We start from the raw sequence: 16152 nt of genomic DNA on the forward strand, positions 1-16152 counted from the left end.
ATTGAAAAAAGGGGCTTTCAAATGGGATCCAGAAGCAGAAACAGCCTTTGAAAAACTAAAACAAGCCGTATCAACCCCCCCAGTACTAGCACTACCAGATTTCAACCAAGGTTTTGTAATAGAATGTGATGCCTCAGGTACAGGACTTGGAACAGTATTAATGCAAGGAGGCAGACCCATTTCCTATTTCAGCAAAAGTTTAAAGGGAAGGGAACTCTCATTATCCACCTATGAGAAGGAATTCCTAGCACTGGTCACTGCGGTCCAGAAATGGAGGCCCTATCTTTTGGGCCAAGCCTTTAAAGTTAAGACGGATCAGCAAAACCTCAAGTATCTACTGGAGCAGCGGGTTGGAACACCCACACAGCAGAAATGGCTATCCAAATTAATTGGATATGACTTCATAGTCGAGTTTCGAGCAGGAAAGGAGAACCTAGTAGCCGATGCACTCTCCCGAAAGGAGGACATCACATAACAAGGTACGTTATGGGCTATCTCTACTCCAATTGTTAACTGGGCTGATCAGATAAAAGATAGCTATAAAAATGATCCAAAAATACAAGCTATCATGCAACAACTAGACCAGGAAACCATAGGCTCATTGAAATACCAGTTTAAAGGGGGGATACTATACTACAAACAGAGAGTCTACATCAGCCAATCCAGTCCTATAAAAACAGCCGTCCTAAATTACATTCATGATAGCCCCTCATCAGGACACAGGCTTTGAAAGAACCCTAAAAAGAGCCAAGAGAGATTTTTTTTGGATAGGAATGAAATCAGAGATACAAGCCTATATCAAACAGTGTGAGGTCTGCCAGAGAGCAAAGGGAGAAAACACAAAACCCTCAGGGCTCTTACAGCCGTTACCTATACCCCACAGACCATGGTCATCTATATCGATGGACTTTATAGAAGGGCTACCCAAATCTAACCAATACTCAGTAATTATGGTAGTAGTAGATAGGTTTACCAAATACGCCCACTTTATCCCTGTATCCCACCCCTACAGCGCGACAAAAATTGCAAATTTATTCTCACAGCAGGTAATGAAACTTCATGGACTACCAGACAGCATAGTATCAGACAGGGATCCTACATTTACCAGCAATTTTTGGAAGGAGCTATTCCAAACCCAGGGGGTTAAGCTACTGATGTCAACCGCCTACCACCCCCAAACCGACGGGCAGACAGAGGCGACTAACAAAACCTTGGAAGGTTATTTAAGGTGCTATGTAGGAGATAACCCGAAGGGCTGGTCTAATTGGTTGACTATGGCCGAATACTGTTATAACACCAGTTACCATACATCCCTTAAATCTACCCCCTTTGAGGCAGTTTACGGTTACCCACCCCCAAGTCTCACAGATTATATCCCCGGGTCAGCAAAAAATCATGCAGCAGAGGAACAGTTACAACACAGAACAGAGCAAATTGCAGAAATAAAATACAATCTAGCTAGAGCTCAGGAGAGACAGAAGAAACAAGCAGATAAAAGTAGAAAAGAGATCCAGTTCAGAGAGGGGGAATGGGTTTACCTCCGACTCCAGCCGTTCAGACAGTCCAGCATGCCAAAAAACAAAAACGGAAAGTTAGCATACAAGTATTTCGGGCCATTCAAGATTTTAAAGAAATTCGGAGAGGTAGCTTACCAGTTAGATCTCCCCAGAGAAGCCCGCATCCACAACACGTTCCATGTATCACTGTTGAAAAAATGGGTGGGAAAGGGAACCATCCCCGAACCGAAGCTACCCAACCCCGAGACGAGAAGGAACCCTCAACCAGAACCGGCAGAGGTCCTCGACCGAAGGAGCCAGACCTCATAGGGGAAGAAAATGGAAGAAGTGTTGCTGAGATGGGAAGGGCAGCCCAAGGAAGACGCTGTTTGGGTCGGTGAAGAATGGTTAAAAGAGTCTTACCCTCACCTTGAGGGCAAGGTTTTTTAAAGAGGGAAGGTGTTGTAACAGTCCGGCTACGCCTAAAAGCACACGATCAAGCGCAGCAACCCGATCGAGCGAAGCCAGGGACGAAATGAAAGAGGCGTCTTGAAGAAGACTCACCTGCAGCAAAGAAATAAAGATAATAAGTGTATGGTCGTGATCAAAGGAAGAAGTACTTACGTGGAGGGCTGAGATGAAGAAAGACCAGCGGCTGACAGCTGGCAAGGGAGTAAGCTGGAGACATACGGCACCGTTGGGAATGAACTTCTGAATTAGGAAAGAGCCCAAATACGATACCGTTTGGGAGAAGAAATAGAATTCTAATACAACACTGATCCACAAAAGAGCTGTCAATGCTATTCACGATTCTGATATTTCAATTAAGCAAAGATCACTATAAAAAGGGGGAAAGGAGGCGCAGCTGGAGGCAGGAAATTACTTTGAAGTAAATCTCATTCACCCAGGAGGCCCGGGCTACCTCGAAACTGCTCAGAAATCTAGATTAGGATTTATCAATTCCGTATCATTCTTTTTATTCAGTTTCTTTAGAACAATTTCTTTATTGTTATTTCAATTATTCATAAACCTGTAAAGGCTCAGGTTAAAGAAAAGCTATTATTCCAGTATTTTTCTCTTGAGAAAATTCAAGACTATTCCAAGCAGTTAGTGTGTAAATCTAATGACTGAAATACATTATTAGACTCTTTGATATACCACTTGTAGATTTCTTTGAGAACGTCACGTGTATACCACAAGTTTAAATATGATTTAACTTAGAGTAATTTTTAGATTTTTTTAAAAAATATATTAAAATATAATTTTTATTTTAAATCATTTTGATAAGTTAATTTTAAAAAATAATTTAGAAAAAAAACTATCATTTTAATATATTTTAACATAAAAAAATACTTTAAAAAATAACTTCCAAACAAAACTTCGAAATACCAATGGAAATAACTAATAAGTAGAAAACTTATTTGTCCAGACATGATGTTAATAAATAAATAAATAACCCATTCCGTGATCTACTTCTGATCTACCTTTTGGTCACACAACTTGCGATAACAAGTGAGAGAGGTTTTGATTTCTCCCCTTCACATTTACTGGTAAATGATCTACTTATGCTCATTCCACGGATAAATATTCAAGTGATTACACCTGCTACAAACATTTGGAACAAAAAAAAAGCCTTGCTAGAAACGCAAGAGAAAGTAAGAACGCAGAAGTTTCTACTTTGTACATGTGCGTGTGTGTGTGGTGATAATCTAACGATCAAAGAAAGAGAAGATAATTTACTTGTGAAAAATAAGAAGGAATTCTATTACACGAAGGAAACTATCTATCCGCAAGAGCTCAATTGGCCTCTGCTTATCTCTCATTTCCAGCCTCTTCATCTTGAAAAACAAACTTTGAATATTTACAATCCGAAGCACCTGAAAGAAACGCCTTCAAGCAACTTGCCTGTCTTCACAGGAATCATTTTCTTCATGGCTTGTCAAGGATAGAAGTTCCGTCAGCTCCATTCGGTACTCAAGGCCTCGCAGGTAGTGCCCCAAAAGCATGCACCTTGAAGGGGAAAAAAAAAAAAAAAACAGATGTAATAGTATTAAAATCTGTTGCCAGAGGGAAGAACATCGTGAGAAAAGAGTTAAATGAAAAGGCCTAACCAGAAAAGTAGTCGTGCCAGATAGTCCCTTGACAATGAAATGAGGGGCTGGAAATGAAGCGAAGTGTTCTCAACTAGTTCAGCACAATCAACTCCAATATTTAGCGATCCAGGTGATGTGTTCTCTGATTGTGGAGGAGTCTTAGAATGCATCTTAGGAGAAAGGGTTGCAAGGAGACCGTGGACTACAGAATGGATCGTTTCTTTTAATTCAGGGAATGTTGGTTCGGATAACTCAGCAACCTGTTCATGTCACAACCATATATATATTACCAGCATATCTAAAATAAACCAAGCAGTTCATTGCTTAAGGTTTTGTTGTGCATACAAATAAAGAACTTGGCCAAATGCAAGTAGGAATAGGATCTACAAATTAGTGACAGAACACCTTGCCTCCAGGCTTTATGCAAGAACAAAAATAAATCATAGTACTATTGGGGTTGTAGCGGATTCATAATTAAACACTTAAAAAACATTAATACTTGTGTAGGAACATGTAGCTACATTTAAGATTGCACTATGCAGGGCCAACAGTTAAGCCAAAAGCCATCACTGCTATCAACATAATTAGAAAAGGAAATCATATAAACATTGAAATTACTGGAAGGAACTCAGGATCAGATGGATATTCATGAATTTAGAATTTACAAGCAACTCCGCGTGTATTGAGAAAACACAGTTGGCATGCCTTACCAAATGCTGGGAAAAAGAAAAGGAAAATAAAAAAATCATTGCACATCAAAAGCACTGGAAACAGCATCCAATTAAGAAACTAAAACCGAATACTTGAAAAACAAAATAGCTTTTCACTCAGTACTACTGCAAAAGAAATTGAGAAAAAAAATGACTTTGAATGTTAAAACTTCAAACTATTGGAATTGTAATCAAAGAATCCTTTCTTAGCTTATTCTGATGAAGAAACAGGAACATCAAGAATTTTGCAGATCAGAAAGTATTATCACACAAAATCACCACTCTCATGTGTTGAGCCAATAACAAGCTTTTGCAAACGTAATAAACAAAAGCAAGATCATGCTAGTACTACACAACTACAGGCATTACACCCTGTAATCAACCAGTTTGATATGAAGCATGCAACAACCACATCTGATAGTGGCATATCATATTATGCAAAGCATTCAGCGGTTTGAAAACATCAGGCAAATTTCAAAAGAAGAGATTCTGTAGGAAAATGAGCTTGGGAATAATAATCACCTTCTCTGGTTGTAGTGACCTTAAGTAGTCCAGTAAATCATTCTTTTCTTCGCCGACAAATTGTTGCATTTGAAGAGCAGCACTTTTCATCCTAACTTCATGTAGTTCCTTTAACAGAAATAAAAGGAAAATAAAAGACATGTAAGAACACATCCTGAACAAAATAAATGTGTCTGTTGACACCATACGAATTGAGCAGCAAAGGGACATTTTTTTTATTTTTTTTTTGGTTCTACAGCCAGGTGATATCCTTACACACCAGTATTCCTATGAAAACCCCCTCTTTATTCCAAACGGTTGCATTCTTTGTGATGCCTTTATAGGACATCCAAGTAATCATATTCTTCTACCAAGCTAACACAGCTCCATTTTGTAGGATATTTTTATCATTAATTATCATCCCAAAAGATAAAAGAAAATAAACTCTTGACTTGTCTGTGTTCCAAGGGAGTTTCTAAATTGCTATTGCATACCTTTTTCACAGAAGATAAATGAGATTGTAAATGAAGAATATATTGCTGAGCTTCAAGGGATATTTCACCAAGGCCTTGGATATTGATGTCATCAGATAGGTCTTCTGCAATTTTTTCAAATTCAGTATCTTTTCCAAGACTTTGATTTGTTTCTTCACTCTCTAGCACTAACGCTTGAAGATTGTTTTTTGAATTTCCCTGCGCTTGCTTTTCAGAATCTTCTTCGTGTATATCAAGGTTTCTTTCAAGGCAAAGCCTATACTCAGCATTTCGTAGTGTATACCTGCAATAGTGCAATTCAAGGAGAAATATAATTCATGGATATCTAATAATAATAATAATAATAATAACAACCAAAAGGCAGCTGATCAAAATGTCATGTGATGCATCAAGTGTTCAAAAACTACTACAATCCATGCAAGAATCGACCACAAAAAAAATAATTAATAATTTCCTTTGTCTTTTGACCATCAGATATTTAAATGGGCCTAGACAGATCACATCATGTTCCATATAAGCTAGATGACAAAAGCAATGAATTGTTGTACCCTGTCATCATTGAAGAGACCAGTAACTTTGAGAGAGATTCCCACCAAGCCTCAATAAAAACTTGAAATCGGTCTGATGGAAGTAAGCCCAACATGCCCGAGATGGTCCTCTTCATAGCATCCAGAGTAGCAGGTGGAACATCTTTTTGGATAAGGCTCACATCTAATGGCTCTATCTCTTGTATCAATTCTGAAAGAAGTGATTTCTGAAAGAACATACGCTCTAATCATTACGAATATCATATGAATTCTTCAAGAAAAAGATAGAAATTAATCAAAGACCAACTGCAAATAATCTTGAATACAACATGCCAATTGGTTTTCCTGCCTGCTGGTTATCGTCTAGCTACAAAACTAGCATGACTTACTAGTAAAACGAAAACAAAATCACAAACCAAATAACTTAAAGAACCATTTTACATTGCAAAATGAGACGCAAGGAGTTTATAATTGAAAATTCACGATGTACAATCTCATTCTACAAAAACAGTTTCCATCTAATGAATTATCTATAGTGGTTCTTATTTGCTCTCCCTTCCCCGTAAAAACAGTAAATATTACAAAATTCAGTTCTCTTCAAATTACACATTTTGCCAAAATTCGATACCTAACATACTATCTAAATTCAAGCATACGCCAAATTTACCTCCCGAATCATACCATGATCCTTTCGTTTCATAATTTCATTCATCATCAACAAAGCCAGTGGTATCAAATTCAGTAGAGTCTTGAACCTATTTTTCTCTGATCACCAGCAATTCAACTAATTCAAGAGGCTCAGGTAAGCCTAAACTTCAAAAATCCCATCAACAATCATAAAGTCCGTAAAATTCTAATTCCATAAATTTTACATCCAATAAGATAAAACAAAATCCAATCCAAACCAATTCAGCTCAGTTAAGAGTGAGGGAGAAAAACAGAAGACTGAGGATTAGAGATGTGAACTAACCTTATCGGTAGAACGTGGCTCTCGATTAAAACCGAATCCGTCGAAGGAAGAATCTGTATTCGACGAAGCAAGAATTAGGGTTTTGATTTGTCTAGAATTTGCGGTAAAAGTGGCGCGAAGAGGATAAGAAAATGGGAATGATAGAGAAAGAGACGGCGGCGTTTGAAGGCGACAGTGATTAGAGGAGAGGAGCAGAGGGAGAGGACAAGAAGATGAGGAGAGAAAGGTTGCCATTAAAAACGCAACCTTTTTAGATTTCTGGGTCTTCTTTCTTCTTCTCTCCTCTCTCTCTAAGCTGTGAAAATCTGGAGCCACGAGATTATCTGACGAAAATTATTAGAGATAGAGAATGGTTGGTGACGTTACACGTCAGCAAATTCGTCAGAAAGGTCAACTCGTAAATCCAATCAGGACTGTTCTTGTTTTTTTGCTTTATTCACAGCGGTAAACACTCAATCTTTTTATTTTTTATTTTATAAAACTCTCTCCACTCAAAGTCGATACTATCGAAGTGATTGATACTTAGAGCCGATCCGCAGATTAATTATTGGCAATTAAAAGTATTCTGGAATTTATCTATACAAAATAAATGGATTGATACTATCGCTTTACATAATGCCCTCTTGGCCAGTTTTGTCAATTTCTGTTTTAATAGATATTTTATTTTTTTAATTGGAATAAAATATTTTAGTTTTAAAGTATTTTAGTATACTGTTTCAAGGTTAATGAAATTTAAAGCATTTTTTACTTTGTTCAAATTTTCTATAAAGTATAAACATGAAAAAAAAACAACATGAATATAAACCATATATATATTAGTGATAAATCTAATTTTAAAAAATTAATATCATTGTTAATGAAAATAGTAACAATAATTTTCAATATTATTATTAATATCATTGTTATTAAAAATACTTGGATGATTTAATTAATTAAATTGAACAAGGTTCAATTTGATTCAATAGCATTTCAAGAATGAAACGGAACATGTGAAATGAAACCGGAACGTTCCGGCCAAAATTTAGCTAAAAAATTCAGAACGGATCGAGATTTAAAATGAGATGAAAATTATTCTATTTTTTGAATTGGTATAGAATGTTTCGGCCATTCCAGACGAAACGGAACGGAATTGATAATCTTGCTATGTAGCTGTGTTTTACATGTAATAGGTATATTTTTAAAAATATTTATTTATTTTAAAAAAATTAATTTTCATACTAAAATATCATAATAAATATTAAAAAAATAATTTAAAGTAAAAAAAATAAAAAAAAATCAATTATTTTTTAAAATGTTTTTTTAAACTAAAAAAACAACCATACTCTTACTAATAAAAAAGAATATAATTCAATTGGAAAACAGAATCCTTTTCCAAGTAAGAGAATTGAAGTTGTTGTCCATGGGAATGTATTAGAAATTGTTTTTTTAAAGTATTTTTTTATTTGAAAATATATTAAAATAATTTTTAAAAAATTTATTTTTTAACATCAGTACATCAAAATAATTCCAAATATATAAAAATTAATTTGAAGCTAAAAAAATTCAAAAATTTTTAAAAATTATGGATAAATCGTAATATCAAATATCACTACAACCTTATTGAAATCTTATTTAAGATTTGAAAATAAATAATCATTTTTGGAAAGTTTGAATCAAGTGATTCATATTTATCTAACATTTAAACCCCATTTATTTTTATATTTACAACTTTATTTTGAATATATTTTAAAAATATATTTGATTTGAATTGATATTTTTAATGGTTTTTAATGGTTGTGATATAATGACATTTAAAAAATATCACTTTAATATATTTTCTAATAATAAATATTTTTAAGGAATACCTTGCATCTAATGCTAAACACCCACTTAGTTGAAAAACAATTTAGGTATGGCATACCAAACCAAAACTAAAGTGAGGATGCTATGATTATGGAAATAACCATGAAATATGAAAAGGAAAAGGAACAAAATAGTCATGCCATTCCTTTTTGGGTTAAAAGAAAATACCGATCTTTATTTCCAAGTTCTAACCAGTTGCAGACGTTAATCTGCTGGTAATTTTACCATGATCTTAGTCTCAAAGAGGTTCGAAGCTAGCACTTTATTACCTTGCAAATTAATACATCTCCACATTTAATTCAAACATTTCCTCTGTGGATAAAAAAAAAAAAAAAACGATTGAAAAGATGCAAGCATGCAACATGGTTTCATCAAATTGTGGCCTTAATCTTACATTTTCCTGACTGTTCCTCGTGGACATCATATGGGAAAGTAAAGGTTATTTTAGAAGAGTGTTTGAAAATGTGATTATATTTTTAAAAAATTAAAAAAAAATAAAAATTGAGTCGTTTTAATATCCTAATCTTAAAAATAATTTTTTAAAAAATAAAAAAAAAATCATTTTGATACATTTCAGTATGAAAATCACTTTAAAAAGCAATCACAATCATCTTCAAACAAGCCCTATAGAAAAATCTTATTAACGTACAGAATTTATATTTTTTGTTATTGAATTCCATTTCTAAATGATTTAATACATCTTTGTTGTAGGGAAAGTTTCTATCATTTCACTGTCAATAGACAAATTCGATGAATTATTATTATTATTTTTTGGATTCGAGGAAACCTCACCCCTCGAAAAGCGCATTTTGTGAGCCCAGGTGAGCGCGTCTATCGTTTCACTGTCAACAGACAAATTCGATGAATTATTATTATTATTTTTTGGATTCGAGGAAACCTCACCCCTCGAAAAGTGCATTTTGTGAGCCCAGGTGAGCGCGTAAAACCTCGGTTGTCCCAGACTCTTACAAGAGGTGCACGCCCTAACTCGAACTCGAGATCTGCTGTGCAAATTTTAAGCCATTTACCATCACGCTACGCCCCTTGAGAACAAAAGTCAAATGTTTACACGTAAACTGTGGTTGCACTACATGTTACACAATATTTTGAGTAATAATGAATTTGCAATCCTAGGAAAAAATGTTTTTCATTGTTTATGATTCTTTTGTAAGAACATTTACTTGAAAAATATTTTACTATATTTTGTAAATAATTATTTGAAAATAAGATTATAGTAGAATAATGATGATATGTTATGAATTATAATGATGAAAGTGATAATTGTAAGGTGGGGTGGGGGGTAGTGGTGATGATGGTGGAGTAATGGTGGCAGAGTAGCAGTGACTAAGGTTGTTAAAATCGTGATTTTGACACGGCATGAAAAATGTAATACAAACTCAGATTGTATAAACGGATTGTAAAATCATAAAATCGTAAGGAATTTTAAAATATATTAATAAAAAATTTATGCTTCAAATAAAAATTTTAAAATACATTAATAAAAAATTTATGCTTCAAATAAAAATTCATACATAGTTCAAGCACCTTAAAATACATGCTTCAAATAAAAATTCATATATAGTTCAAGCATCTTAAAAACATGATTTAACGATTTTCAATTTTCACCCGATTAATTCAATTCAATTCAGTCCAATTAATTCAATCCTATAATACTAAAATGGCATTCAATTCAGCCCAATTCAACAATTTTCAGTCAAATTTTCACCCAATTAATCCAATCCAATCCAATCCAATTAATTCAGTCTTATAATAATGAAATGGCATTCAATTCAGTCCAATTCAACAATTTTCAGTCTAATTTTCACCCGATTAATTTAATTCAATTCAATCCAATTAATTCAGTCAAGATATGTACTGAAATGGCATTTAATTCAATCCAATTCAATAATTTTCAGTTCAATTTTCACCATATCAATTCCATTCAACATTATAAATATACAAATTATAGGACCGGGCAAAATCAAAACTGTAATTAATAATTACAGGTTAATAGGGCAAAATCAAAATCTATTACAGGGGAATATACAATTACAATTTACGAGGAAAAATCAACTACTGCAGTTTTACATTTTGAAGGCAAAATCAACTTACAGTGAAGAGCCATTGATGATGAAGGCTGAACGACTGTTAATGAAGAGGAGCGATGTCGCCCGCTACTGTTGATGAAGAAGAAGCCGACAACTATTAATGATGGGAAAGAAAGGAGATCGTTGTCGACGTGCTGTTGTTGATGAAGATTGAAGAGGAAGCCCGAAGCCATGAGCTATTGAGGAGATCGTAGTAGATGTTAATGAAAAGGAAGTCGTGACTGTGAGCATTGATGACTGGACTCTGGAGTGAAGAAAGAAAAGGAGTGAAGACTAGATCATGACTGTGATCATCGTCGCTTTTGTGGTTGCCAGTGCCCAGTTGGTTAATTAGAGAAGGGGATTAGGAATTTGTTCGGTGAAATCGTGAAAAGGGGATTAAGGGTCAGTGAAGAGTGAAGACTCTTTTGTGACTGGAGTGAAGACTGAAGACCGCATGACATGACTATGCATTTCCACAGCCAATAGGCGCCTTCCAGCTGGACTATGGGGGGAACATTTTGTTTCACTGCATGCATTTTGTTACAATTGTAAAATCGGTCATAAAATCGTGATTTTAGGCGATTTCATCTGATTTTAATGATTTCACTCGATTTCAACACAATTTCACCGATTTTTTATTTTTTCAAACGATTAAGCACATAAAGTATGTTTTGACTAGTAAAATCATACGATTTTACGAGTTAGAACGCGATTTTAACAACCTTGGCAGTGACTATAAAAAGTGACGGTGGAGTGAGAAGGTGATGGTGACAACAATGAAAACAATATATATTTTTTTTTAAGATTAATGTAGATGTCCAGAACAGTTTGTGCGTATCTCAATTAATTTCACGGGTTCTGAAATTAACGACCATGTAAGCTTCTAGTGGCCTTGAGGTTAATGGAACTCGAACTGGTGACCTTTTAGGAACAAACTCAGAGTCTAACCAGTTGAGTTACACCCCTTATAATTAATGAAAACAACATTAATGAAGGTGAGAGTTGAGTGAGAAGGTAATGGCGGTACTAACAAAAACAATATAAATGGAGACGATGGTAAAAGTAAGATTATTTAATGATATTACAAATGAATTGTTTTTAGTAAAATATTTTATAAAAACCAAATCTAAAAAGAAATCAAAAGAATTTTCTTATAAAATATTCTACACAACAAAGTTTTCTAGAGATCATTTAATGATATTCAAACAACCAAACATTGCCTTATGATTTAAATGCTTATCAAAATGAAACTACTTTCAATGTTCGCACTTTGTTGTGAGCAAGCTATTTATTATAATATTTAGATTCTAAAATGAGATTAAAAATAAACATAAAAATTGGTCGTAATAAATTGGTAAGCATGTGATGTAGGGCTAAGCCAACTTAGGATGTCCCGTAAAACTCATGACCCAGATCATGTGATTGAAATAATCCTATAAAAAATAAAAAGCACTATAAAACTCTTATATATATATGTTAACTTTTCAAACTCATAACCTAAGTCATTAGACTCGAAGCATCTAATTTGAAAAAATCATGAAATTCAATCCTTATTCAATAATATATTGAAGGATAAAACTGAAAAATAAATTTCAATTACACAAAAAGGTTTTAAAAAACTGTAATTAAAAGAATGAGTATCAAAATTAAAATAAAAAATAAAATTTATATTTAATTTAATGGTGAAATTGAAAATAAAAATCAATTTAGTAAAAGGACTAAAAAATTAAAAATAATGAGAATGGAAATTGACATAAAAAATTAAAAAAAAATATAATTGAATGATGAAATTGAAAAGAATAATAATAATTTTTACAAGAAGATCAGGAAAAAAAATATAAATCAAAACAACGAAGATCAAATTAGAAAACATAATATAATTAATTTGAATTGAAGTATGAAATTGAAAATCAATAATTGTTTTACAAAAGAGACAAGGTAAGAAATTAGAAATCCAAAGAATAAAAATTTAAGATGAAATTAAAAATAAATAAAGCTTCTACAAAAGGACCAAGATAAAAAAAAATGAGAAATCAAAAGAATAAAGACTGAATTTGAAATACCAACAACTAAGAAGGCCATAATATAATTGTCAGAGGAGAAGAGAGAGAACAAAGAAAAAAAAGACCACCAGTGACAAGTGTTGCAACAACAAGAAAAAGACTTGGCGATGCTTCAAACGACACAATAAAAAAGCATTTTTGGATGCTGGAAGGCTCTATATATGTCATCCAAAGAGTGTGGGCACCTCTCACGTGCCATCGAGTGTGTCATACACATACGTTCTTTTTTGTTTTTTTAGTTAGATATCAAAGTGCCTCTAATTTAACTTTCTAATTACAAAAAAGAAAAAATGTTGCGAGAAAACAAAAACATCTATTAACATTGTGCTTATTTTTTTTTTAAAATATGTATTCATTGTTTTATTAAGCATTTTAATTGTTTAATATTTTTTTTAATTTTACTAAATACGAAATTGTCTCAGCTTAAATTGTAATAATAATAAAAAAAATATTTGTGAAAATCCCTCTTAACACTAGGTTTAATATTTTTTGCTTCTCAAAATGTTTTGGTCGCTTTACGAAGATAAAAAAATATTTATTTATCTTGATTAATTTGAAAATAACAGATAAATCATGTAAAAAGATTTTAATATTCTTGAAAATCAGTGTAAAGTTTTCTCGGTGAAGAGGCAAAAACATTATTATAATGTTCCAGTGAATAGTATCATGGGCATGGGGTCTTAGGTTCTTTTAATTATGGGTCAAGGGAGTTTTATTAAATGGACCACCTACCATTATTTGGAATGTGGTATGCCCTGTAATCTAAAGGGACATGATTGCTCTGTTTTTGCATCTGTTTCATCAATTTCACACTAAAAAAAAAAACATTGAGTGAATCCTTGTCCCCTTTGCAAGAAGCCGATTGATGAAGTTCATCCTTGCATTTCTTTTTTAAACATTCGATGCCCTCACAACAGGGGATCTACTCTGTACCGACCTTGTCTTTGAAAAGACAAGGGAGGGTCAGGCCAGCCATCAACACTTTGGATTTTCAAAGGGCTACTGCTCAGGGAAGTGCCCATAGAATAAACGGGGCGTGGATATAGTAAGAGTTATGACAATTGACAAGAACAAATACACAATCCAATTTCAGCCTGCCTCAAAAACAAAGCAAGTTAAAATAGATTTTGAACTAGGCCTTTAAATATACTTTTGTTTATTGAGTTTTCAAACAAGTTTAATTTTTAATCACGACCTTCTTATTTTTATTATTTTGACAAATCGAGTAAATTCTTCCAAAATGTAATCATGTGACCTCAATTGCGAGAGTGATGTTTTACATTTTCATCTAAATTGAATTTAATTGTCAAATTAATTTATGTGTTTGGAATTCTTTTAAGGATATTAAATTAAAATTCAAGTTATGAAAAATTAAAAAAAGAAGAAGAAGAAGAAGAAGAAGCAAACCAGGGATTTGCTATAGTAATTACAAATCAAAATTATTATTCAAAAAATACCATTTTTTCAATCTTATAGACTCTTTCTACGGACTGTTTCTCATTAGCTTTTCTTAGATATCGGGTGAAAGAGCGCGATCATCTACCATGTAAATGAAGAATCGCCAACCAGTTTCATATATTTCGGGGGACAATAATAGATTATCCATGATGGGACCAAGTGGAATAGGTCGCCATGGCCAACGCAACATCCTAAAAGTAATAAACTTTGCAATGTTAATGGACATTTGAAGTTCTTTGTTGGGTATGGCAGTACTGCTTGTCCTCAGGATCAACCAGAGAAAGCTCCTTCCATGGAGTGTGATGGGGGTAGGGATGTGCCGGCGATACCTGATCCCGCCGCCTATAGAGGAGGCATACGGGACATGGATCCATGCTCAACCTCGAAGAAGAAGGAGTACTGCTAAGGCAGGGAATCAATCAAGCACGAGATCAGTAGCAGAAAAATATGGCCAGAACTTCGGGATCGAGATTTGATATCTCGGCAAATTCTGATTTGGAAAGATTGGTTGGGAAGGCGGATTTAGCGCGGGAGACTAGTGTCGAGATTTTAACCCGATGCTTCTGTTTTTATTTTAAAGCGAGCCACTCCGAAATCTAAGAGTGCAGGCCCAAGCCCATATCCCACTAATGGGCTAAGGCCTACCCCTACAGCAATTCAAAATAAGGCCTTTTCAGGTAAGGCTTCGTCCTCGGCCCCATCTACTGGGATTGAGAAACAAGCAATTCAGTCCTAGTAGGGGTAAGGCGGCTTCCCGTAACTCTTATCTAATCGGCAAGATAGTTTTGGTTTAATTTAGTTAGTCGAGATTTGTTAATTAGATTTTATTTGTTGGGTTTAATTTAATTATTGTTGGGTATTTTATTTAATAAATTATAAACTTAATTGTTTGTTTTAGTTAGAGTTTTAGTATTTATATCCTATTTTTCTAAATATTAGATAATTGTTGTTGAATTGAATAAAAATTTCAAAATACAAACTTTTCCAACCCCAATCTTTCTTTTCTTCAACTTTTTCTTTGGCTTCTTCTTTTTAACTTATTATTTTATTTCCAAATCTCTTTTGTCTCATATTAACTTTGGTATCAGAGCACATGCTTTTAAATCTGAAAAACAAAACATTGTTCATCTTCAACACATACCTTCAACAACCACAACAAGTTTTCATCTTCAGTAACAACAAAAAAACCACTATCCTATTCACTCGAGATATTTCCATTCCAACACCACGTCACCATACACCAACATGCCATTAAGACATTAATACATATTTCCATGTCAACGAAACATTAGTACAAAATGCAATGCCTCACCACATCAACTAGTGGTGACATGTTTACCATCAGTAACACATTAGCAGTCTTAGCCACTTCAAGAATAGTAATTTATGCCTAAAAAAACTCTTCTTGCATTACACCTTTATATCTTTGCTCACTTTATATATTATCATTCGATTTTTTCATTAGTTTTTTTTTATTAATTGTGGAGCTTATTCAAAACTAGTGAAAAGTGTTACTTTTATTTGTTTAATTAATTTACATTTAAGGGTTTAACAGTATATGCTTAAAATTTTTCTAGTGTTTTATGTTTTTAATTAATCTTTGTATTAAGAAAAAAAAATAAAATTAGTTTTATTTTTGTATTGTGATTTCACTTGTAAGAATCGTAAGTGATCTCAATTCTATTTTTAAGTTAGTGTTGTGTATTTGTGTCATGATCATCTAGTATCCAAGCTTAAGTTTACATTTACCGTGGACTCGACCTTCAGTTATACTCTTAGGGCCATTTGAAGAGAGCTGCAAAACCAGATGACCAGCATGTTTAAAAGAATTCGATTCCAAGAGAGTTCTCGAATAAGGCACTTGAAGACTAATAAATATCAAAGGTATAATAATTGTAGACAAGTTCA

General features: G+C 33.5%; 1 protein-coding gene across 1 annotated transcript; it reads right to left on the reverse strand.

The window, feature by feature from the left end:
- Positions 1–3039: 3039 nt before the first annotated feature.
- On the reverse strand, positions 3040–7088 carry LOC118055462 (uncharacterized). The gene is made up of 6 exons (XM_035067378.2): positions 6792–7088; positions 5843–6048; positions 5295–5577; positions 4822–4929; positions 3608–3849; positions 3040–3506 (listed from the first exon to the last, which is right to left on the reverse strand). The coding sequence occupies exons 1-6, from the start codon at positions 7023–7025 to the stop codon at positions 3389–3391; spliced, it is 1191 nt and encodes a 396-aa protein (XP_034923269.1). The 5' UTR covers positions 7026–7088; the 3' UTR covers positions 3040–3388.
- Positions 7089–16152: the final 9064 nt, after the last annotated feature.

The sequence above is a fragment of the Populus alba genome, chromosome 1 (assembly GCF_005239225.2).
Source record: "Populus alba chromosome 1, ASM523922v2, whole genome shotgun sequence".
NCBI lineage: Eukaryota > Viridiplantae > Streptophyta > Magnoliopsida > Malpighiales > Salicaceae > Populus > Populus alba.